This window comes from Penicillium daleae (assembly GCF_028827525.1).
Source record: "Penicillium daleae strain IBT 16125 chromosome Unknown utg000007l_segment0_segment0, whole genome shotgun sequence".
NCBI classification, from domain to species: Eukaryota; Fungi; Ascomycota; class Eurotiomycetes; order Eurotiales; family Aspergillaceae; genus Penicillium; species Penicillium daleae.
In genome coordinates this window covers 3,509,612-3,533,068 of record NW_026623155.1, presented here as the reverse complement: position 1 = coordinate 3,533,068, position 23,457 = coordinate 3,509,612, and the positions used below count along the sequence as shown (strand labels likewise).

The window sequence follows — 23,457 nt, the reverse complement described above, 5'->3', positions numbered from 1 at the left end:
TTAAAGCAAGCCAATAGTCCGAAGATAATCAAGCCCCGAGAGATGCAGAGCGACAAGTTAAATAACATTGGGGGATATTGTTTTTTAAACCCAAGGAAACAACCAAAATGGAGGACTATAGCACTCATTACTATATCCAATGCGATCCTCCGCAGCGCCAAACCAGGCAGTAAGCAATCCACTTTTACCACTCGAGGGGTTCGCCCTTGACGTCACCGCGGTTAGTCTTAGGCACAGGAGTGGCCTCGATCTTGGTAGCACCACCGTTTCCACGGCGGAGATAGCCGCTGCCATCCAACCAGGGGGTCTGCAGGCTTCGCCTAGCTTCGAAGTTCCGAATCTTAGACTCCATCTGGAGAGTCAGGCCAATGTCATCCAGGCCGTTCACAAGGCAGTGCCTGCGGAAGCCATCAACATCAAAGGAGACGATCTTGTTGCCTTCGGCGTCCTTGATCTCCTGGTTGACAAGGTCAACTTCGAGCTCGCGACCAGCGCGGGCCTCGTCCGCAATCTTCTTCAGAGCAACCTCATCCGAAACAACGACGGGGAGCATGCCGTTCTTGAAGGTGTTGTTGAAGAAGATGTCAGCGAAGGATGGGGCGATAATGCACTTGATGCCAAAGTCCAGCAGGGCCCAGGGGGCGTGCTCGCGGGAGCTACCGCAGCCGAAGTTGGGACCAGTCACGACCAGAATCTTGGAGTTCCGGTAGATGCCCTGGTTCAGGACGAAGTCAGGGTTCTCCTGGCCGTCGGGGTTGTAACGGAGCTCATAGAAGGCAGCAGATCCCAAACCGGTACGCTTGATGGTCTTCAGGAACTGCTTGGGGATAATTGCGTCGGTATCAACGTTGGCACGGTCAAGGGGAGCGGCTGTGCCCTTGAGGACGGTGAACTTGGGGAGACCAGCGCTGCTACCACCAGCGGAGGTGTTGGTGTGGGGCTCGTTATCAGCGGGCAGGTCCAGAACACGGTCCAGCTCGTCCTCAGTCTGGGGGGACTCAGCCTCGGGCTGAATGTCAACCTGGGGCTGGACCTTGGCAAGGACAGGGCTGGAAACCACATGCTCACGAATATCGGCGAGCTTGCCAACAATAGCGGCAGCGGCGGCCATGGCAGGGGACATCAGATGAGTACGACCCTGTGCACCCTGGCGACCCTCGAAGTTACGGTTGGAAGTACTGGCGCAGCGCTCCTTGGGGGAGAGAATGTCTGGGTTCATACCAAGGCACATGGAGCAACCAGCCTCACGCCACTCAAATCCGGCATCAGAGAAGATCTTGTCGAGACCCTCAGCCTCTGCCTGTTCCTTGACCAAACCAGATCCGGGGACAATCATAGCACGCTTGATGTTGGCGGCGATCTTCTTGCCGTTAACAACCTTGGCCGCCGCACGCAGATCCTCAATACGAGAGTTGGTGCAGGATCCAATGAAGACCTTGTCCACAACGATATCTTTCATGGGGGTACCGGCAGTAAGACCCATGTACTCGAGGGCTCGCTTGCAAGAGGCCTTGCGGTTCTCATCCTCAAAGTCATCAGGGCCAGGGACGACACCAGTGATGGGGACGACATCCTGAGGAGAGGTACCCCAGGAGATGGTAGGAATGATGTCCTTGCCATTGAGGAAGACATCAATGTCGTACTTGGCGTCGTCGTCCGATTTCAGAGAGGACCAGTAGTTGACGGCCTTGTTCCACTCGGCGCTGCCGTACTTGGGAGCAAGGGGACGGCCCTTCAGGTACTCGAAGGTAATCGCATCCGGAGCAATCATACCGGCACGGGCACCGCCCTCAATAGACATGTTGCACATAGACATGCGGGCTTCCATGCTGAGCCCACGGATGACAGATCCGCAGAACTCAATGACAGCACCAGTACCACCAGCGGTACCAATAACACCAATAATGTGGAGAACAACGTCCTTGGATGTCACACCAGGAGCGAGCTCGCCATCGACCTGGACACGCATGTTCTTGCTTCGGCGAGTCAAGAGGGTCTGGGTGGCGAGGACGTGCTCGACTTCACTAGTTCCAATACCAAAGGCCAGGGAGCCGAAGGCACCGTGGGTCGAGGTGTGGCTGTCACCGCAAACAACGGTCGTTCCGGGTAGGGTGAAGCCCTGTTCGGGGCCGATAACGTGGACAATACCCTGACGCTTGTCGCCCATGCCGAAGTAGGTGAGACCAAAGTCCTTGACATTCTCCTCGAGAGTTGTGCATTGGAGACGGGAATCGCTCTCCTTGATGAATTCGGAGGCGTTCTTGAAGTTCTTCCGGGAGCTGGTAGGGATGTTCTACAGAAGAGTGAATTGATCAGCGCATGTTCGTCTACTAGTCAAACAAGTTGTGCGCCTTGAGACTTACGTGGTCAACGGTCACCAGAGTGCAATCCGGCCGGCGGACCTTCCGGCTGGCATTCTTCAGGCCCTCGAAAGCTTGAGGTGAGGTCACCTCGTGGACCAGATGCCGGTCTGTATTTGGGAATTAGCGGAATTGCGGGCAGCTCGTCGGAAATTCGGCCTGCATACCGATATACAGCAGACAGGTGCCATCATCTTGCTGGTTGACAATATGGTCGTCGAAGACCTTGTCGTACAAGGTCCTCGGTTTCGTCTCTGCGGAGGGCATATTGTATGAATGAAGTATGCAATTAGCAAAGCTCGTGCAGCCCTTGTTGAGGAGGTATGGGAAAGCAGAAGCCAGGACTTATATTTTGCAGCGCGCGCGATGTCGCTGGGGAGCTTCTCGAGGGGCAACGCCGACTTCGGTCGGTCAGCGCTGAATGTCTTGGCTCTGATTGGTTGGGGTGGCGAAAGAGGTGGGCGCCGATATCGGGTGGGCCAGAAAAATGCGACGGCGGCTACTGGCGCTTGCGGGCGGCTCTGCGCGTCTCCAATTTTTAGATTCTTAGTTTTATTAAAGTGTTATATAAAGACTCTAGAGACTTTAGCATTTTCTTGTGAGTGAACAAACACTACCCTCTTAGAGACTCTATCAGCAGTCAATCTCAGGGTCGATAAGACCTGCACAATGTCCCCGTCTTCACCGACTCTCGGAAGTACGGTAACTACGGAAGTACGGTCACTGCGACAGTACTTATGAACATGACGTAGGCCGACCGACTCCGGGGGTGACTCAGGCAATAATTGGCCGCTAATTGGCCAAGACCGCCGGGGTCCGGTCGAGGCCCGCCCTCTGGAATGACTGTGCCTCGGGCTGTGTAAGTTAGGAGGCGGGGTGTGCAACCTGGCTTTGGCCTCCTTTGATGCAATTTCGATTCACCAAGGTGTGATCCGCATCAAATGAATCCCGTACTGTACGAAATTGACTATGTTAGTTAAGAACTCTGACTGGCAGGTCTGTGTCTTCACCCTGTCTATGCTCCCTTATAGCTGACTAAGCACTCATTGTTGCTCAGTGACCAGCTCTCCCCCTGCACGCGAGATCCAACCCGGCGTGGCCCAAACAACCAATATTATATTTCTTGGCCTTTTCACGTCAAAAAGGTGCAGTGATCTGCTCTTGAGCGCTACGTCCTTGGAGACTATCAGGCAGGCTGTTTGTGGAGTTTCTCGCCGGATAGAGACACATGAACGTGTATACTGTAGTCAAGTTGCATGATACCGTAACAACGCAAAATAAATTCTTTGCGATGGGAAATATGTCATTCAGGATGGAAGATTGGATCATGGAATATCCTTCTATTGCAGCGATGCTGGAGATTGAAGGGGATACTGTTTGTTTATGAAAGCAATAGTGACAATCATCGAGGTTTCAAATACAGTCATTAACAAATAACAAGGCATTGTACATTCAGCATTGCCTCGACAAAGAACTCTCCAGAGGTGCTGTTGATGGCTACGCATCAGATGTGACAGTTACTTTTTCAAAGGAAAACAGAGGGGGTTATTCCATCCGGGTTGCCTCACGCGGCGTAACTGAAGATATAACTGTCTAGGCATAGAATGTCGCCTGTGGAGCCCTTTTGGTCTAACGGTGTTGCACCCCGTATTTTGCGACATCTCTTTGTGTCTCGACCGTGTTCTGAAAAAGGCTGCCTCAGACATTGACTTCTCTTCAATGCCATTGGCCCATGATATCTTGTGGAGGAGTGTGTTGGGGAAGAGAGATTCCACAGCTAAGTGAAGCTGCTCGCCTCAGTGGAACTATTTACGGAACGCACAACTATTTGGCTTGTAAACAGGTGCATTGAATTATTGGAAATGCCATAGGCAGCAGGATATGAAGCCTATACCAGAGTTTTACCTGTTTTGGAACGATGGAGGGAAATGCGAGGTGCGAATACGAGGCTGACTGGAGAAGCTTATTGGTTTGTTGGCATCCACTTCCAATTGCCATAGTTCTTGGTGATAGATTTGAGCAATATGCTACTGAAATAGAGAAAAGATATAAAGATTCCATGCTTTGGGACTGAAATATTCTTTCAAACAACATCTCATTATCTACTCACTTCCAATCGAGCAATCATATTGCATACTACACATCTTGCCTGAAAAATAAGTGTTTTCCTTTTCAAAACATGGGCCAATCTATATACTTCTATGATCCGTCTCTGGCGGCGTCCATTATATTCACCATCCTTTACCTCCTCGCTTTTATTTACCACCTACACATGTCTGTGATTGCACCTTGCACAGGGAAATTCAGTCGAACAGGATACTTTGTTCCCGTCATGATCGGTGCAGCAATTGAAGTCGGAGCATACGCCATCCGAGCTGGCAGCGTCAAGAAACCAGATAACATCGCGTTATACGCGACTTCAGCCACACTAATTGTCATTGCCCCGGTGCTGGTCTGTGCCAGCCTGTATATCTTGATTGGGCGGTTGATCCGGTCTACGGGCAAGTTGCCCTTATTGTTGTTTGGGAAGGTCTCTCCCGCCTGGATTCCTCGGATCTTCGTTGCGTCGGATATTCTGAGCTTTCTCACGCAGGCCTCTGGGAGTGGAATTGCGTCTTCGAATAACTGGGAAGGGACCCAGAAGAATACCGGTGTTGGCGTTCTTATTGGCGGGTTGGCTTTGCAGCTGGTGACTTTCGCGCTCTTTCTTCTTATCGTCATTTGGTTTGACATAAAGTCGAAACCGTCTCCACAAGGTGACAGTATGGAACGCGGGGTGAGATTGGTCTTGAATGGGATTTATGTCGCGGGCTTTTTTATGATGGTCAGTGGTTTCTACAGGTGAATTTACAATGACTTAGAACTTGACTTACTCGTCCTTAGGTCCGTCTAATTTATCGAGTCATTGAATTCTCCATGGGCATGAACACTTATACTTGGACTCACGAATGGCCGCTTTACGTCCTAGAAGCAGTTCCAATGTTTATTGCCCTGGTGACCTTGGGGTGGTATCATCCTGCTCGATGGCTTCCTCTCGGCCTTCGTGCAATACGAGAGACAATGCCTTCTGGAAGTGATAGCATGCCCATTCCGCTATGTTAGACGGGTCTGAGCCATAAAGCCCCTGAGCCGTGGAGGTCTTGGAGGCTTTTGAGGCCAACTCTCCATTTTCTCTCTCTTTGTCTCTATCTTTGATTTTGTCTATTGTGGCGGACGTCACGCAACTGTCTATTTCACCATTGTTCTCCCTGTTCATATCTGATCCAGCTTTGCCCTGGTTAGATAACATAGACACTCCATTGACATTTTCCGTTCTCTGTCCAGTATACCCTATAACTGCTCATGAACTTTATCCAAGTTCCCAAGTGAACTACGTATGGCTCCACCCGAGGCAATATAAGTTGCCTGCCACTCCACCAGCTCGCGCATATTCAAAGGCAGACTTTGGTATATAGCAACACCCCATTGACAAGGAGTAAGGTCGGCCATTGGGTTCTTTAGCATCGATGGCCGCAGTATACAGAAAACTGGCCACATCATAACTGTTATCGCAACGAAATGAAGGAGCAGCAGTCGTGAGACGTGGTTTCCGGGATCTAGGAGCTCCATGAACTGCTGATTATCCATTCGTCCCCAGCTATTGTATACTTCGCTCAGCGCAACAAATCCTGTTCGAACAGAGAGTTGCAATCCCCTATATACGTTCAGGATAGCCTGGTAGGTTATCATGTGACTGCTAGTTTGGAGCAGTGGTTGGATACCTTCGAGGGTCAGAATGCAAATATCCAGCATCTCCCCATCGCAGCATGTAGTCAGTGGGAGACGAGGCAGGACACGAGCATAGATAGCTTCCGTCGTAAGCGAGTCAAACATTTCGCTCCCTTTGTAGATATTCAGGATACGCAAAGTTATGATTGTGCAGCCTCGAACCATGACGACGAAATCGACAAGCCCGTCTTCCATGTAGTTAGACTGGAATGTAAGGGCGTAAGTAGTGGCTAACAATAAATCTAGCTCGGTTCTGGTGCACTGGTCGCTTGTTGCGAGTGCTTCGCCTAGTGCTTTAAGCGCCTTGCCTCTATGTGCTATGGCCATAGGCGTATATATAGCCCCATTCTGTGTGATTCGGGACAGGTGAGAAGCTCCCAGGCAGAGAATTGCATGCATCAGATGTCGACACTGTACTCAGTTGGTTGGCATACACACGTTACTATTTCAAGAAACAGAGTCAAGTAAACAAATGGGAAGTTTACCTCGTGCGCATATGCCGGCAGAGACGTCTTCCATATGTCTTCGCTCCCAAAAGGGAGATGCGGGTATGCGGTGATCAAGAAGTGATGTAAGAACCGCAGGTCGGCTGCCGAAAATGTATCTGAGAAATTGTATGACAGGTTTTTCCAACCTGTTAGTGGTGATGCAGTGAATACGCCAGTGATGGGTTCATGGGCCCATTCCTGTCGTTCAGGTGGTCCTTCAGTTGGAACGGGTCGACGACGGCGAAAGAGCTGGTCTTTCGATGGATAGACACACGCCATGTTTCGTCCTACGCAGTTTGAACACGGGTGAGGCTGTGTTTCTTGACACTGGGGATATGTCAGCAAACAATTTCTGCACACAGTTGCCGATAGGTGGACGGGTCCAACCTTGACTCTTCTGGCCTTGCAGTTGAGACAACCTTGGCGTGACTTTGTATGCGGTCGCTTTTTCGTTCTAGCTGGTCTAGTCTCCATTGGTATTTTGGGTCCTATTTCTGAGTCTGATGATCCATTTTGTGGTATGCCCTCATCAAGTCGTTGAGGCAACGGACTCATGGTGACACCAAAAGGCTGTCCCAGGTCCTGAAATACACCAGGAATCCAACTCTCGAGTTCCATCCTCGCTCCCTATAGTGGATAAATTTATTCCTCCTGGTGATCGATGATGGGCCACAATCCAAATGTGAAAAAAACTGGAGTTTGGATAGTAGGTTGAAGATGATGATGGATGGTAGGCAACCAAATAATCACGGCGAAGGCGGCGAGAGCGCACAACTCTAACATGCTGAGCTTTCTATTTTTAGCGCCGCACCTACCAAATTGTCAAAAGTATGGAAAATTGAGAGGATAAGGGTTTGATATACTTCCTAATAGCGGAGACTCCCAATAAAATTGATTGATTGATTGAAATGCGTTCAAATCGTTGTGTAAACCTGGTCGCTTGCCGCTACGCCGGGCACATCATAGTACGCGGTCCTTGCTAAATGGAAGGTTTGAGGGAGAGTGTCGACGACTAGGCTCAGTATTTCTTCAGAGAGCCCAAAATTGCACTAACATGGACATATTACGCCAAGGGACTGGTCGGTCGCCTACATTTGCGCTCATAGCGATTGCCGACGTGAAGGACTCTTTCTGCATTCGATTTCATGGGATTATGCTGGGCAATAAGAAGTAATACGCCAAGTCCAGCAAGTTAGTACAACGTCGCAGGCATGCCTAGTACATCCTCAAACCACTGCTCATTTCCCAGGTCCATCGATTGCATCCAGGTCATCTGATCAAGATCAGGCACATGGTAATCGTGAGAGTTGGTGTCAGGATTGACACTCTGAGACATCCTGGTCTCCGTATCTTGTACCTGAGAAGTAATGTGCCATTGGGCTTGAGCCCACATGCGACTTCTGCTCAAAAGCTTCGACAAATACTTCAGCAGATGGTCGTTGCACTGAAGTTCCGGCTCCTTGCCACTCAATTCAATTCTCTGCAGCATGGACTCGATGGCTGTTATGAGATTGACTGTGTTGCGCACCACTTGGCAGTCCCATTCTGGGTCTTTCAGGGTTGAGAGGTATTTCAAGAGTGTGATACTCAGAATCATTTGCGACCAGAAATGAAAAGGTTGGCCGACAAGTTTCGAGCAGGGGATTCTGTAGAAATTCTTCAGCCATGAGTTGATATTCTCAACTGACAGCCATAAACACTCGAGACGTTCGAGTCCCAAGTTGACCACTCCTTCATTCTCTCGTTCAGGTGGGTGCAGAGAAAGTGAGTCTGTATTGATCGAATACGCTAGGTGATTAATGTATATTTCAACGTATTGTGCGTGTGTATTAAGAATGTCTGCATGAGAAACCGGAGGAGAACCCCGGTAAAATTGAAAAGAAATTAGTTATCTGGCAAACGAGATACTTCAGCAGTTCCTCGCCTGTGAATGTACTTACCAATATGGGGAGTCTCTGACCGGAATGAAGCGCGAAGCTCTTCTAATTTTCTTCGCAGAGTTTTGATATAGAATAAACGAGGCGCTGATGCCAAGGGAGTTGCACCCGTGGAAAGGTAATCTGCTTCGTCTTGACGCCGGATATCCTCCGCTCTTTGCTTTAACAACTGTAAGCGGACTTGAGAGATGAATAAATCATCTGAGGCGCATGATTCATTCGTGGCAATTAGTTGAAGCGCCTTCTCCATTTGCGGCGTCCATCGTAAAGCATCTTGGCGCCCGAGATGGGACGAGACACTGAGATAGTCAAATTTTAGTAACGCTGAGCCCCGGGCACAGGACCCCAGTCAAGTTTGACAGAAACGTACTTTGAGCTTAGCATAAAACATGCCAGTACTGCTCGCTGTCTTTCCAATAGCTCATAGGGCGTTTCATTAACGGAGCTCCCGCTATTGTCATCAGCCCTCCCCTGGGTGATCATCATCATAAATTCGACGTCTGTTGATGAGGGCTTGAACAATCTCAAGTCATACACAAGTGAGACGGCGAGCATCATGAGTCGCGAGAGGAGGTCTGCTCTGCCGAGAAAAGCATCCGTGCTCCATGCTAGATACGTCAATAGTCCCAGCAACAGGTCAATATTTGACTTGACTTCGAGCAGAGCAGATGTGAACAAGACGCGCTTCAACTCTTCGATTTGAGCCAGCCTTGCTTGTGTTGAGAAGGTGGTCACGGTATGGATGGCTTGCAATAGGAAAGGTCTATTATGCCGCAGATACCAGCTTGTCATATCCGGGGTCAAGTCGATGAAAGGAAAAAATGGCAGCATGCGGGATCGGAAAAAATTTAGTCGTTCGTCTGCCTGTATCAGTGATGGAGTATTGGGAGATAGTGGGTACTGATGAGGCAGTAGCAATGCATTTGGGGGCGACGAGACTATCGCAATGGAGCCCGCTGCGGATGTTAACCCATCGCTCAATGCAAGGTTCGTGTCTGTCGGGTTGACTAGAGTACTATTTGAATGGGACGTGATCGAAGGAGCGCTGCCATGTTCATTCATCGGTTTAATGACGTTGACAGCAGGTCCAGTCTCACCCCTAGCACCGATGAATGATTGCATGGCGGATAACAAGCTCTCCATCTTATCTTCCAGCCGAGAGATCCGCATATCGGACGCCTCAGCTGCGGCTGTCTGCGCATTGCGCCTGCGAACCGATTCCGATGGCTCACAGGCTTTTCTGAGACGGATACATCTGTAGGCCAATCAGTCGAGCCTTGTGAGTCGAGAAATCAGATAAGTCACTTATCGACCTTTCACAATCATTGCCATTGGCCGTACGCACACAGCGGCATTTTGCCTTGTAGCACTGCGTGCAAGCTTGGCCATAGGTGCTATCTTGGGCTGCTTTCGATCTCTCCATCGTATTGACTGTTTGTGGACTTCCAGAACTAGGCTAGACAGACCGAATACTTTCGATTCATGACTGGTGGTCAGATGGAGGCAGGTGGGAGATCTCCGTCTTCCAGCGCGGTGTTGATCCCCCGGAGAGAGCCCCGACACTCCGATCTAACATATTTCCGAGCGGAGGTGACTGAACGGATTTCCCTCTCCGAAGTCCGGTTCCATTCTAACTGCTGAGAATCATCGGCATGGCCGAATACGTGGGCGTCCTTTTGCATTGCCTTTTCCAAGTAAGTCCTGTTATCTGTCACTATGACAGCCATTATAGGCCATTTGCCGTTGATGTTTTGTCCTTACCGTGAAATTCTGTCCACCAAATCCGTGTACTGCGCCCGCCGACAGTTAACATTCAAGCCCCTGCGCCTCTCGAAGCTTTAATCACAATGCTGGCTATACATAAAGCTGTTCTTCGTTCTACAGGGGAGCAAAGTGTTCCTTTGATCTCAAATGATACACAACTAGGTACTTCCCCTTGTTAGATCCAGCACCAGACTCCCACTCTTTCACAGCAATGCCTCCTCAAAACCAGGCGGCATGGATTCCTGCCAAGAAGGTCATTCCCTTCAAAGTTGGCGATGCGCCCTATACGCCTCCCGGTCCTGGCCAGGTCGTGGTCAAGAATGGCGCCGTGGCTATTAACCCTTTCGACTGGGTGTTGCAATTCATCGGTCCAGCGCTCGCTGGATATATCGAGTACCCTTTCATCTTTGGTACTGACGTTGCCGGCGAAGTGGTTGAGGTTGGCCCCAATGTGGAGCGCTTCCACGTTGGCGACCGAGTCTTCGGCAGTTCTACGGCGCTGGCTAAAGAGGTCAACAACCCGGCCGAGGGAGGTTTCCAGCTCTACACCGTGATGAGACAACATATGCTTTCGCCCACCCCTTCTCACATTACCGATGAACAAGCCTGTGTCTTAGGGCTCAGTCTTGGGACTGCAGCATACGGCCTATTCCACCCAGACTATCTTGGCCTCGACATGCCTCAGATCCCCGCACCTACAAATGCTATGGGCAAGACGGGCAAACCACGTACTGTTATAATCACTGGCGGTGCGTCGAGTGTTGGGAGCAATGCTGTGCAGCTTGCCGTGTCTGCCGGTTACCAAGTCTTGTCCACCTCGTCGGCCAAAAATTTCGAATACGTCAAGGGCCTCGGTGCTACCCATGTCTTCGACTACAGAAGCAAAACGCTGGTCAGAGATATCCTCGGTGTTCTTGAGGGTCACGAGCTTGTGGGTGCCTACACAATTGGCCATGGCTCAGTCGAAGCATGCACTGCTGTCATGAAGAAATATGATCCTAAGCTCACCAGAAAGCGCATCGCCGTGGCTGGTGCTATCATCCCTGCCGAGAAGCTTACTTCCTTCGTCGGGAAGGGCACGTTCTTGATGGGCATGGTAGGCGGCATGATCAAGTCGACTGGGACGCGCCTCATCACTGGAGTTGAGGCCAAATTCATCCTTGTCAACGGTCTGGTCGACCCGAAGAGTGTCGTTGCTCGTATCTATATGGATTTCCTGCCGTATGCGCTGGAGCAAGGCCAATTTGTCCCAGCTCCTCCGCCGCAGGTTGTCGGCAAGGGTCTGGACAAGATCCAAGAGGCTTTGGATCTCCAGAGGAAAGGCGTCTCGGGAAAGAAGCTTGTAGTGACGATATAGTTGAGTGTCAAACAACAGTTGGAAGAAGCCCTCGCTTTAGTAAGAACAGGATGTCAGTTTGAGGATTCTCGCAGCATATTCGCAACATATTCGATATCTAATTTTGAACACATGCCATGTGCATAACGACAACTTGCCCTGCTATTTCACATTGATTCCTTTATCAATTTGCCATTGTTGGGAGGAAGCAAGTTGCACACCTCATAGAGCAAGGAATTCGAACGGGGATTCAGCTACAGTATGCGAGTCGCTTTCTGCTCGTCATATATTCATTATGAGCATTTCGCAACTCGAGAAAAGATTGATATCAAAGATTCTATGGCTATTCAACTAGAGCCCATCTCGTATTCAAGGCCAATTCCAACAGGTTTAACGGGAAATGACTCTTGCCGGTACAACACAAATCAATGAAATACTACCCCGTCGGTAGAGAGGCAGAAGTAAGAGCAAGCAACACTACGAACACACTCAGAACAACTCCCAGCTACTAGTGCGGTTCACTCGTTTACGCTTCACTCACCCCTCCCTCCTGTCTCGCCGATTCTTTCCCAGGTTTGTCCGGAGACTCCTTAGTAATGGCCTGAAGGTCCTTCACTTTCCGAATGTCCTTCCATCCAAGGCCGGGAGCGAAGACCAGGACAGCTACACTGACAGCGATACCGAGATACATGACATGATCGACGCTCTTGGCGTAGGCAGCAAGGACTGTAGTCAGCTGAGAGCCGGAAACCAGGTTGCGAATGGATCGTACACCAGCATCAACAATAATATCTGGGGAGAGACGTATTTCAGTAACGTGCTGCTGGAGCTCATGACGAAGAGTATTGCTGAATATGGCGTTTGCTGCAATCAAAGAAGTTGACGCTCCAATATTTTGCCAGAAAATGACAATAGACATAGCGAGAGAAATCTGCTCTGCGGGCACGAGGTTTTGTATGGCGATGTAGGGCTACAGAGAAGGCGTGATTAGCGGATGAAACCATACCTTGCGACGTATCAGACTTACAGCAGCCGCCATGCAACCGCCCGCAACACCGTACAGAATCTGATACCCAATCCATTTTGCCGCCGAGGTCGAGGAACTGAGTGTTGATAGGAATCCGTAGGCCACAGCTGAAATTGCGCCTCCTGCAAGCAAGAACGGAAGATAGTATCCCAGAACGGAGACTTTGTCGTGGAGCCAACAAATTATTAGCCTGAAGATTTAGGGGGAGAAAAATGAATGAAAGTAGAGACACATACTTAGAATACCCGAAACCATGGTAAACAGGACCAAGCCGAGTGTGATTGGAAGCATATGCACACCACTCATTAAAGGAGAGTCATCGTGGATAGCCTGGAAATAGATCGCAATGTAGAAGTCGGCGACGAGAACACTGGTAAGGCTGAAGAACATCGTCATTGCCGCTGACCAGATGATTTTGTGTTTAAGCATTGCAAATGGCATCATGGCATTGTCTCCCTGGCGATACTCCCAGACCAGGAAAAGAGCGAAAGTGACGGCAGCGCCAACCAGCAAGCCAATCACAACCGAGCTGTTCCAAGGGTATCGGTTACCACCAAATTGGAGTCCCAAAAGAAACATGACGACCGCGGGGCAGATGAGCATGAAACCTGGGAGATCTAGAGACATGATGGCGGTCCCGAGAATCTGCCTGGGTGGACTCTTGGGCTTTGGTTCGGGAATATTGTTGAAGAAAAGGAATCCGCCGACTATAGCGCCCAACGGGAGGTTGATATAGAAGCCTAAGTCACGCAGTTTAGTCCAATGAGCGCTAAAATTGGAGGGTAGTGGAATAACATACACCATCGCCAAGAGACTTTGGTGGTAAAGGCTCCACCGATAATTGGTCCTGTTGCAAGTCCCAGCTGACCCATACCCATGTTGAGCCCCATGAAAAGCGCCTGTTTTTGTGTTGGAAGCACTGCAGAAATGGCTGTCACAGCTCCATTAGCCACACCAGCAGAACCTATTCCTGCGATGGTACGGCCAATAATAAACATGGGCGATGATTGAGCTGCTCCGCAAATGGCAGATCCAACTTCGAAGATGGAAAAGAAAACCAGAAAGGTCCACTATATTGTCACTTTGTTGGAATTGAATTCACAACCCGACAGGTTGTTTAAGCCGTAGACTGAAACTTACCTTGATCGGAAACTGGCTATAAATCTTGCCGCTGAGAGGCTGGAACGCTGCACTTCCGAGCTGATAGGCACCACCATACCTAAGCAGAATAAACAGTGTTTTGCAAAACCGGTCTGCGATGATATGGGAGTGGAACTGTACTTACCAGCCAACGTCTACCAATGAGTTGAATTGGGAAGTAATAGCTGGCGTGGCCGTTGAAATGACGGCAAGATCAAGGAAGAAGAGAAAATAGGCCAGAGTAACTGAAGTCAAGATGAGGGCGACCGAGAGCCCCGTAGGGTACTCGTACTTGGGACCGGCATCTTCCCTGGAGGGGCTTTTTGGGCACCCCCTCGCTTCTGTACAGAGTGATTTTGCCAAGTTTCAGACGCGTCTGGGGGAGGCCCATCCAGAGTGTAAGATGCAGTCTCTGCCATTGCCACAGATCTGTATCCTGGAACGCTCTAGCTGAAAGGCGTGCGGTGCTGCTATACCTAGTGTTAACACTTTTTATAACTCTCAGATTATGCTAAATGGTGTATATATGAGTAATATTTCTCCTGATGAGTAATTGTTATCCTGCATCCATCCATCAATTATTCAAAATGCCTGGGGCACCTGAGGTTTGAGGGAATCGGAGTCTGCTTCCGAAATCCGGACTCATCATGGAAGTCTCGCTTGCAGCAGGGCAACTTCTCAAATCTAGAGTAGGCTGCACATATCTACCGGGCTATATTTCGGGATTGGACCGGAGTGTGCCTGATCGGAGTCCGTCTCCGAACCTCCAAAGAAATCACCAGCTATTCAGGGATACTCTCAGAAGTAAGATTGAAAGTCTCTAAACCCCCTGGCGGCAGTTACGAGACAGGGGAAAGTTAGAACAATTGTAACGATTATTTATTCGTAGATCGTACAGAATGATTCTTTGTTTTCTGGTTTGAGAACAGCCTTCAAGTGCCTTTCACAAAGTCACCATTTCTAGCAAACATATGTGAATTCGTCCTTACCCCTAAAATCTTGAGTTCGATGCCAAAACCATGATTGCCTATCATGGGCATCTACCTACTCGTCAAGTTTCAAAGATTACCCATCGGCCAAATTCACCCTCATGTTCTAGCTCCTCGCCTAGTTCACTTATTTCAAATAAGAACGTTCATATTTGCCTCAAGCCACAGGGTTTCGATATTTAAGATCGTCTAAATATTCCACAATGCCAAAAGCCAGTTCTCAAAGTAGACCATGCAAACGTCAATCATCCGTCATGATTCCGACTCTAGCCCAACAACAATTCTTTTTCCCGAAACAGACCCAGTTCGAAGCAAATCCAATGCTGCATTAATTCCTTCCAGTCCACCCTCAGCGCGAACAATCTCGGGAAGGGTGAGAGTATTCGACTGAAGTAGGTCTTCTAGCCAGCGAACCATGCTCTCACCAACTGTGGGGGCAGTATGAAATAACTTGATAGGCACCGTGTGGTAACGAATGCCTGGGTTACGCACTTTGGGTAATCCTGTGAGCCCAAGCAAATGAGAATGTTCCGAAGGATCCAAAGTTTTCTCAAGCAGAGTTGCAGTTTCTTTCCCCACAATATCAATTGCATATCGTAGTTTACCACTTGTGACTCCGCGTATGATTTCCACTGCGCGATTTGTATCGTGTCGGTCCACCAGAAGATCGGCTCCAAACTCCAGGAGCTTGGCTCCATGTCGTGCAGCATCGGCCACGCAAATCACTCGAAGTCCAGCCAGCTTTGCTAATTGCAAAGTCACTAGCCCCGTTGTTGTCGAAGCTGTTCGGGCTCTGTTAGCGATAACGTCTGGAGCGCCAGGGAACATTATATTACTTACCACCCCATATTGCAACCCAGTCACCGCGTTGTAAGCGTTCTCTGGATGGATAGCACTCGTCTATTATATCGGCAGGGATATCATCTCTGTCCAATTCATTGATAATTTGAGGCAGATTGGGGCCAGGTAAGTTGGGAAGAATGGAGAAATCTAATCCAAATGAAACGCCGAGAGCCAAGACGGAGGCCACAAATGCTACTCCGAGGGAGGCAGATGCGTGAATAGATGCGGAGGATGGAATTCGCGCTGCATTGAAGTCGGTCGCAATTGCATATTCTTGAAATGCGGCTTTCCGAATGTCTCGATAATCCGTCGAGGGTACTAGGACAATATCACCCACGCGGACGCGGGAGTTCTCGCGGGGTACTTGCAGCACCAGTCCAGCTAGATCACGTCCATTAATCCAAGGCAAGCTAGGAATGCCAAAATTGAATGCCCTGAGCCGACGCCGTGTTAGTTGTATGCTCGCAATGGTGCAGAGGTTCGACGTACGGTGCTTTCCAGTCAATCGGATTGAGCCCGATTGCAAGGACCTGCAAATGAGTAATGAGAAGGCTGCATTGATGTACATGTAAGAGAACAGAATATATCTATCGTACCTTCACAAGAATTTCCCCGGGATGTAGAATCGTAGGAATAGAATGATCTTTAACCAGAGTGTATTGTTCACGGACCCCCTTGAGCAGTAACACGCTTTGTCGTGCTTCTGCGGTTTGTGAAACTAGGTTGGTTTTCTCTTCTTTGACTGCAGTAAAAGGGAAAGAAGCCCCGGAGAATATATAGCGATGGAAGTTTGCCGGTTTTTTTGGCAGCTCGTCAAGCTGGAGGCAGGTAGTGGTTGCCATGATGATGGTCGGGTCCAAGAGTGCAATATTAGAAGTAAGCGGCCACAAAAATGTAAAACTGCAGATCTGACTCTACCTATATGCATCTGAGACTACCATAGTTAATTACATATTTCTCGCCCGAGAAATAAATAGGGCAAAGCACGTTCATCACGTTTGAGAGTGGGGGCATTGATTGATATCAACCTTTGCCGAAAGCACGTAGGTCTAGGGAAGCCCCCACCGAGTCCTTGGCTTTGTAATGCCAGATGAGAGGGGATTCTTTTCAATGAAAGTAGTACCAAGACTTGAATTTGCGTTATCCAGCCTATCCGGTGGCATCTCATGGAGTGATCGAGACACTGCCTATTGCTCATGGCGGGGCTTAAATGACGTGATGGGGACATCTCATCGGCAGGCCAGGGAGGGGGAAGTAGATCACATCTAATCAGTAATGATTGCTAGTTCTTTATTGACTCGAGCCTACAAACTTCAGATCAAATTGTTTGGCGGGCCTCGACTGAGGGCCGAAACGTGCATTGATCAGTCGATTCAGAAGGCACGTGAGGTGTAAATCGAGAGATCAAATGCATTGAACAAAAAATCCAGCTGGTGATCGAAAATGGGACGTGCAGTTGTAATGTGGTGGTTGAAGATGAAGGTGTCTTAGGGTTCCAAACTGATGTGATCCGGGGTTCTGATGACGAAACCCTGCAACTTGTCTGGCCGAGTTTTCAAGGCCGGTTAAGCTGAAGCTGAATAATGCAGCCCTTAACCGATCATAGAATTTAAAGCACTTACTGATGGTATTTTCTACACCTGTCAGCTACCTCCTCCATTTTTTTATCTCAATCTATGTACTCCGTACAGTATGGCTCTTACATCGTGAGTATCATTATGTTGGGATGGACAAGATACCATTTTCGGGGCTTCCGAATTTGATCATGAAGAACAGCGAGAGAAAGAGACCGCAGGCGCAAAAGAAGGTCACCCCATTTATACTGAGACTGTCCTTTCTATCATTAGGAGAAATATCATGATTTTTTTTCATCTGCCTTTGAACTGCTGGTCAGCTTCTCGCCAATGCCGCTCAGTCGTTTGCTTGTGGCCTTCACAGAACATCGCGATTTTGCTAATGGCTTTGGGCCAGCTGGAATAGCATTGTGATATAAAGGAAATTCGTAATCTTTTAACAGGACAGCCTGTTCCTTTGTCGAATATCTCATGCGGGGGCTCGGTAAGCCTGAAGAAGAGTCGGGCGGTACGAGGGGCAAAACTAGCCATGAAATGGAGACCCAGAAGCATGGCTTTGTCTCTCGCCCGAGAGAAATCACAGAAATAGTTGGACTAAACATATAGCCTTTAGCTCAGAAAGATTGATGTTATTTCTGTTCTGACCTAAACGTCTTGTGGCCGTTATTCGATATGCTACTTGTGTCGCATCGTTGTTATCCATGCAAGCACGTAATCCCGGCTGAGAACAACAACAATATCCACCGCGGCTCAGGAGCCTAACTTGTCCAAGATAGGAATTTGGACCAACAAGATGATCGAAAAATAATGATTAAGGTCCGATGTTTCCATAGCACGTAATCTCAGTTTGTCTCGGCCCTATAGTAAAGCTCCGGCAATTGGGTATAGATCTACCATCGAGACGGGATGCATAAAGTCGATGACCGTCCGTCTCTTAATTTTGATGTTCTCTAGAATAAATCCTTACAACCCCACATTTTACAGATAACTGCTCATCCAATGTCAGGTTCTGAGAAAAGTGCCTCGCCCAAAGATGAGGAGGTCAATAGTGACTCCCTGACTGCGCCGATCCATCAAGGTGAGATGAAAACGTGCGAGCTTTGATCGATCATGCTAACCTTTCAGTCAAATGGTATCGGTCGACATTCTACAATGCTCTCATTCTTGGGATTTGCAACTTCCTCGCTCCGGGCATCTGGGGCGCAATGAATTCGCTCGGTGGAGGCGGCGAGGAGAAGCCCTATCTCGTTAATGCGTAGGATCAGCTGAAGGCGCTCAATCCTCGTTTCATATTACTAATAATGAAATAGAGCAAATGCGTTAACATTTGCCCTAATGGTGGTATCCTGCTTCTTCGGAAGTGTGATTGTCCGGTTCATTGGGATCAAGTGGACCTTCATCGTCGGAACGATGGGCTATGCGCCATATGCCGCAGGCCTGTACACAAACAATCGATTCGGAGACGAATGGCTGGTACTCCTTGGCGCCGCTCTCTGTGGTAGTTCAGCAGGCATTTTCTGGATGGCGGAAGCCGCGATCGCACTGGCTTATCCTGAGCCGTACAACCAAGGACGCTTCCTAGGATTCTGGCTCAGCTTCCGTGTCGGAGGGCAAATTCTAGGCGGCGCTATCAGTCTGGGTATCAATGCTCATCGCGCAACGGAAGGCAGTGTCTCTTACACTGTCTATCTCATCTTCATCACACTCCAGGCACTTGGCCCCTTTGCTGGTTTGCTCCTGAACAAGCCGTCTCAAGTTCAGCGAAAAGACGGAGTGCCAGTTCAGCTTCAAGTAACCAACAGCATTGGCTATGAACTTCGAACAATGGTAAAACTTTTCGTCAGCAAGAAGTTCCTCTGCATCGTCCCATTCATCTGCCAAGCGGTTTACACCGAGGCGGTGATGTTTTCATATGAAGGTCTCTGGTTCTCTGTACGATCAAGAGCTCTCGGCTCGTTCTTGTCCGGCATCATTGCATTGATCATGGGCAATCTTCTTGGCGCATTCCTCGACAACAAGTCCATCTCGCTGAAGAAGCGAAGCCGATATGCCTTTTTCTTTGTTGTGGGTTGGCAAGGCTTGTGTTGGATTTGGGCCACGGTGGTGACCACCGAGTTCCACAAAACAAATCCAGTGTATGACTGGACTGATCCGGGCTTTGGAAGAGCCTTCGCACTCTTTTTGTTCTGGGTCGCCGGATTCCAGCTCAATTACATGTACCTGTGAGTAATCCGAGTGAGCGTGAAGGTCCCGTTGAGCAACAATGTTAATCTCCAGTCAGATACTTTGTGGTAGGCAACCTTGCTGATGACCAGGAGGAAGTCATTCGAATTGCTGGGTTGTTGCGTGGGACTGAGTCAGCCGCTCAGTGTGTCAGTGTAAGTTTCTCCCTCCACCCTGGCGCGCTCCCTTTCTTTTTATCGATATTAACCTTTGACCTCTAGTACGGTCTGAGCAGTATCTCCATCATGGCTGCAGTTGGAAGCGTCTACCTCAACTTCGCGATGTGGGCCGTTGCCATCCCCTCTGCCTGGTTCATTGTTAGTCAGATTGGGCTCTTTGGTGATAAGAAGTTGGAACGAGAAACCCGGGCATTGCGCGATTCCTCCGGTAATGAATGAGCCACCGCCCTGTAGGATGACGCCGATGAACCGGGAGAGACCCCGGATGTGTTTATTCCTCTCGGACAGTGAGGATAGATAGGTTGTCTTGTCCTCCATCAAAATTAAAGGACTACTTTGCCGCATCCTCTATCTCTTCTCTTCTCTTCTCTTCTCTTCTCTTCTCTTCTCTCTCGCTCCTCCAACAATCTATAGAGCTTTGGGGCGCTTCCTTCAGAACAACAAGACTCATCACGTAGATACATTGGGATTCAGTTTGTATCGAACAACTAACTATACGACAGACTGAAATGTCCGATTATCTTGGTTGAACACCAGCAAGGCGAGACGGTGTCGCACGAAGAGACCAAGTAATCCACACACACTCTGGACCGCAACCATGTGCCATGCAAGTCGGTCTTCCCTCATAGGACCCATCCACACGAGCCAAAGGTTGAGAATGGTCAAATTTGTGGATTCCACAATTTGACCATTTTCATCCTTCTTAACCCGCACCAATCGTAGTTTGTGTAGTAACTCGAGGGCCACAGTGACCAATGACGAAGGAGGAATGGTCCATTCTGTGACAGAAGCGTCGAGTAGCCCAGTTGACGCATTAAACTTGGGAAGTCGATGGCGGGGGCAGGGAATGATATGGAAGAGCTGAGGGGTTGAATAGAGGAAGTTGAAGATCTGGGGAACGAACAGCAACAGCAATGTCTTGCTGAAATGTCCCAAAATACCCACAACGGCAAACACCATCCCCGCAAAGTAACAATAAGTATCACCAACAAATACCTTGGAGGGGTACCAATTGTGGCACAAAAGCGCCGCTGAAACACCAATGAAGGGTAGCAAGAAGTATATCGAGAACAAGTGAGAGTCGGTAGCCGGATGGGGGTACGGGGTGATGGGAGCGAGATACATGGCATCATTCAAGAGTAAAAGGAATGCAATGACCAGCGACTGAGCAACTTCAATGCCGTTAATACCTGCCAGCATGTTGATAGCATTTGGGCAGAAGATCGCGACAGCTGCCATGTACATGTAGTACAGCCACCCGAGGTCAATGAAATCACCAAGGTACCGCTGCAGGGGAACGGGTACGACAACGTGTGTCACGCCAAAATCGACAAGGTAAACAACCAGCATTGGAATGGCGGCAAATGCAGGAATCAGGACCTTATGCCTCCAGCGAATGTCAAGCAAGTCATCACCAATTCCAAGAATGATGATACATTGCAAGGACAAAAGACCCGAGAGATACGATGCAAGCTGATCAATTAAGTGTTAGTCTTGTCGTAGGTAGTAGTTTCCTATCAATCAAGACCTACCTTCCCATGGGGAAATCTGTGGAGGAACCGTCCAGTTTCGATGTGTTGATCTTCGATAACAACATCTCGATTGCCTCCACCCGAAGTGGCTGCAACAATATCCTTGTAGAAGGCAAAGGGAATGAAAATGATGAGGGCAAGTAGATAAACCACAGCACAAACGGCACCCATTGTTTCCGGTCTGAATCCAAACATGAGCCTTCATTTCATGAGCGGATAATAAGTATCGGACAGTTGACTTACATTTCAGGTTTTCTGGGTTTGGCCATATCTTTTCCCTTTAGACCTGCTTTAATAAATACAGGTCCGAGCCATCGAACCATGCTGAAAGCGACTGCGAACGCAATGAAAGAAAGAGCAATTGAGGCTATCACCGGCGCACCATCGCCCTGGAACGTGTTGACCAGGATGCCGAGACCGGCTCCCACGAGGAGCAACAGACGCCATGTCTCCGATCGAGAGAGTGTATTTGGAACTGGCATAGCAAAGCAATAACCCCAGCAGCAGGGTCCTAAGAACCTACTCTAGTAAAAAGAGCGACAAGAAAGGAACAATTCTTCTCATGGAGAAACCGCTGACGCAAGCTGGCTTCATCCGAAATTCCCCCCGATAAGGTTATCGGAACTGCCAAGTTCAATCTCACCGCCTAAAGGCGGTAAGGCTGGATCCCGTGATGATCGCCGCCAAGAAGGGAAACCCATGCACACGACGCTGAGACACCTCTGTTTCATGTCCCAGCATGCATACGTGTGAGTGAAGCGCATCATTGGCTCACAGTCAGATCTTCCTGGCCCTTCCTTTTCAAGTCAAACACCTGGTCGCGATGGGGGCAGTGGAGCGACCAGAGATGACCGGCGGTTTTGCCGACTTCGATGCCGGTCACCGAGATCTGGTCGCTGTGAGTAAGTTCAACTATTACGGGAATCGGCTCCTCACAGCATCTTTGGATCATCGAATGAAAGTCTGGGACCTCAAGGATGGTCAGTGGCAGCTTGTCGACACCTGGCGTGCTCATGATGCGGAAATTCGCGATGTAAGGGATCCAGTTACGCGTATTTCGGTCGCGAGCGCGAATATCTGCTAACACATAGCTCTAGGCAACCTGGAACGGCCCCTTCTCAGGCCAGCACATTGCCAGCATTGGAGAAGATATGCGACTGAAAATCTGGCAGGAAGATGTAACGCAATCTCCTGAATCAGGACGGCGATTCAGATCAATCTTTCGCTTGACAGCGCCTCATCGACACCCCTTTGTGTCTTTGGACTTCCGCAACATTGATCTCGAGTCATGGCTTGCCGTGATCACGCGCGATGGCTACTTGATGGTCCTGGAACCTGTCAGCCCAGATAGCCTGGCAGACTGGCAGACTATCGACCAGTTCCGAGTATGCGCAGCACCTGAGCGTGGAGAAGAGGCAAGCTTCAAAGTTCAGTTCCATCACGACCCCACCGATATCACACACACAATACTCCCAGATTCAGATCGAAAGAGTCTGTCGCTTGTGGTGGCAGCCATGGATACGGTCAAAGTATACCGTACCGATGCAAATCGACGCTTCTACCATGCAATTGAGTTGAACGGACATAGCGGCCTCGTCAGGGACATCTCCTGGGCACGTGGCTCAGTACGCGGTTACGATCTCATCGCGAGCGGTGGCAAAGATGGACTGATCCGCATCTTCGAAGTTTACACAATCGCCGCCAATCAAGGATCTCAGACCCCAGGTTCCAGAAAAGCTGAACGGCGCCAGCAGCACTCGTCCTCGACCAGAACGACGTCCCAGTCTGGCATAGGGTCCGCTCTGGCAAATCGCACACCTACTTCAAACCCTAGCCGCCAGGCTACTGGAGACTCTCAGTTCCGCCATTCGTTCAAACAGGTGGCGTGCCTTGAGAGCAAGCATCTTGACGTCTGGCAGGTAGACTTCTCATTTGCTGGTAAGTTAAAATTATGTCCTCTGATTATCAGATCATGTTCTTATGGGTTTGCTTACAGGCGATTCTTTGATCTCCTCCGGTGATGATGGCGCAGCTCGGTTCTGGAAGAAGTCGCTGTCGGGAGAGTGGCTTGAGTTTGCCGAAACCGACTTCGCGGCCCAGTGACCACTCATAAAAGGGATGGAAACCTTGGTCTAGACTAATGTAAGCTTGCATGCTGGACCTCTGGCACGCACTACACGACCAAGCAACGATACATGAGAAGTGGCGCTGGTGATCAATCCGTGTGTGTCCTAATTTTTTCTGCATTTTCTCGGGCCTCGATATGAGGCAAATGATACCCTGATTCGATTTCTGAA

The 23,457-nt window shown here is 49.3% G+C and overlaps 11 protein-coding genes across 11 annotated transcripts; 4 read left to right on the top strand and 7 right to left on the bottom strand.

The window, feature by feature from the left end:
* Positions 1–184: 184 nt before the first annotated feature.
* On the bottom strand, positions 185–2,627 carry luA (3-isopropylmalate dehydratase LEU1; the record flags this gene model as incomplete). Its single annotated transcript, XM_056911833.1, has 3 exons — positions 185–2,293; positions 2,364–2,470; positions 2,528–2,627. The coding sequence occupies 3 exons, from the start codon at positions 2,625–2,627 to the stop codon at positions 185–187; spliced, it is 2,316 nt and encodes a 771-aa protein (XP_056764659.1).
* A 1,894-nt stretch (positions 2,628–4,521) lies between these two features.
* On the top strand, positions 4,522–5,462 carry N7458_008450 (RTA1 domain-containing protein; the record flags this gene model as incomplete). The annotated part of the gene is made up of 2 exons (XM_056911832.1): positions 4,522–5,184; positions 5,244–5,462. Coding segments are annotated over 2 exons (882 nt in total), but the record flags the coding sequence as incomplete, so codon positions are not given.
* A 228-nt stretch (positions 5,463–5,690) lies between these two features.
* On the bottom strand, positions 5,691–7,234 carry N7458_008449 (Zn(II)2Cys6 transcription factor domain-containing protein; the record flags this gene model as incomplete). Its single annotated transcript, XM_056911831.1, has 2 exons — positions 5,691–6,539; positions 6,614–7,234. The coding sequence occupies 2 exons, from the start codon at positions 7,232–7,234 to the stop codon at positions 5,691–5,693; spliced, it is 1,470 nt and encodes a 489-aa protein (XP_056764657.1).
* A 574-nt stretch (positions 7,235–7,808) lies between these two features.
* On the bottom strand, positions 7,809–9,942 carry N7458_008448 (C6 transcription factor; the record flags this gene model as incomplete). Its single annotated transcript, XM_056911830.1, has 4 exons — positions 7,809–8,404; positions 8,557–8,852; positions 8,924–9,808; positions 9,899–9,942. 4 exons carry the CDS (start codon positions 9,940–9,942, stop codon positions 7,809–7,811), a joined length of 1,821 nt encoding a protein of 606 aa, XP_056764656.1.
* A 586-nt stretch (positions 9,943–10,528) lies between these two features.
* N7458_008447 (zinc-binding alcohol dehydrogenase family protein) lies at positions 10,529–11,674 on the top strand (the record flags this gene model as incomplete). The annotated part of the gene is made up of 1 exon (XM_056911829.1): positions 10,529–11,674. One exon carries the CDS (start codon positions 10,529–10,531, stop codon positions 11,672–11,674), a length of 1,146 nt encoding a protein of 381 aa, XP_056764655.1.
* A 505-nt stretch (positions 11,675–12,179) lies between these two features.
* On the bottom strand, positions 12,180–13,307 carry N7458_008446 (HC-toxin efflux carrier TOXA; the record flags this gene model as incomplete). Its single annotated transcript, XM_056911828.1, has 3 exons — positions 12,180–12,623; positions 12,681–12,802; positions 12,917–13,307. 3 exons carry the CDS (start codon positions 13,305–13,307, stop codon positions 12,180–12,182), a joined length of 957 nt encoding a protein of 318 aa, XP_056764654.1.
* A 113-nt stretch (positions 13,308–13,420) lies between these two features.
* N7458_008445 (MFS transporter) lies at positions 13,421–14,239 on the bottom strand (the record flags this gene model as incomplete). Its single annotated transcript, XM_056911827.1, has 5 exons — positions 13,421–13,449; positions 13,480–13,750; positions 13,821–13,899; positions 13,966–14,065; positions 14,113–14,239. The coding sequence occupies 5 exons, from the start codon at positions 14,237–14,239 to the stop codon at positions 13,421–13,423; spliced, it is 606 nt and encodes a 201-aa protein (XP_056764653.1).
* Positions 14,240–15,061: 822 nt separating this feature from the next.
* On the bottom strand, positions 15,062–16,494 carry N7458_008444 (zinc-binding alcohol dehydrogenase family protein; the record flags this gene model as incomplete). The annotated part of the gene is made up of 4 exons (XM_056911826.1): positions 15,062–15,591; positions 15,650–16,086; positions 16,142–16,182; positions 16,249–16,494. The coding sequence occupies 4 exons, from the start codon at positions 16,492–16,494 to the stop codon at positions 15,062–15,064; spliced, it is 1,254 nt and encodes a 417-aa protein (XP_056764652.1).
* Positions 16,495–18,225: 1,731 nt separating this feature from the next.
* On the top strand, positions 18,226–19,847 carry N7458_008443 (uncharacterized protein; the record flags this gene model as incomplete). The annotated part of the gene is made up of 5 exons (XM_056911825.1): positions 18,226–18,304; positions 18,352–18,481; positions 18,537–19,448; positions 19,508–19,604; positions 19,671–19,847. 5 exons carry the CDS (start codon positions 18,226–18,228, stop codon positions 19,845–19,847), a joined length of 1,395 nt encoding a protein of 464 aa, XP_056764651.1.
* A 273-nt stretch (positions 19,848–20,120) lies between these two features.
* Positions 20,121–21,642, bottom strand: N7458_008442 (UDP-N-acetylglucosamine--dolichyl-phosphate N-acetylglucosaminephosphotransferase; the record flags this gene model as incomplete). The annotated part of the gene is made up of 3 exons (XM_056911824.1): positions 20,121–21,101; positions 21,161–21,341; positions 21,404–21,642. 3 exons carry the CDS (start codon positions 21,640–21,642, stop codon positions 20,121–20,123), a joined length of 1,401 nt encoding a protein of 466 aa, XP_056764650.1.
* Positions 21,643–21,983: 341 nt separating this feature from the next.
* On the top strand, positions 21,984–23,263 carry N7458_008441 (putative nuclear pore protein (SEH1); the record flags this gene model as incomplete). The annotated part of the gene is made up of 3 exons (XM_056911823.1): positions 21,984–22,193; positions 22,258–23,098; positions 23,157–23,263. 3 exons carry the CDS (start codon positions 21,984–21,986, stop codon positions 23,261–23,263), a joined length of 1,158 nt encoding a protein of 385 aa, XP_056764649.1.
* Positions 23,264–23,457: the final 194 nt, after the last annotated feature.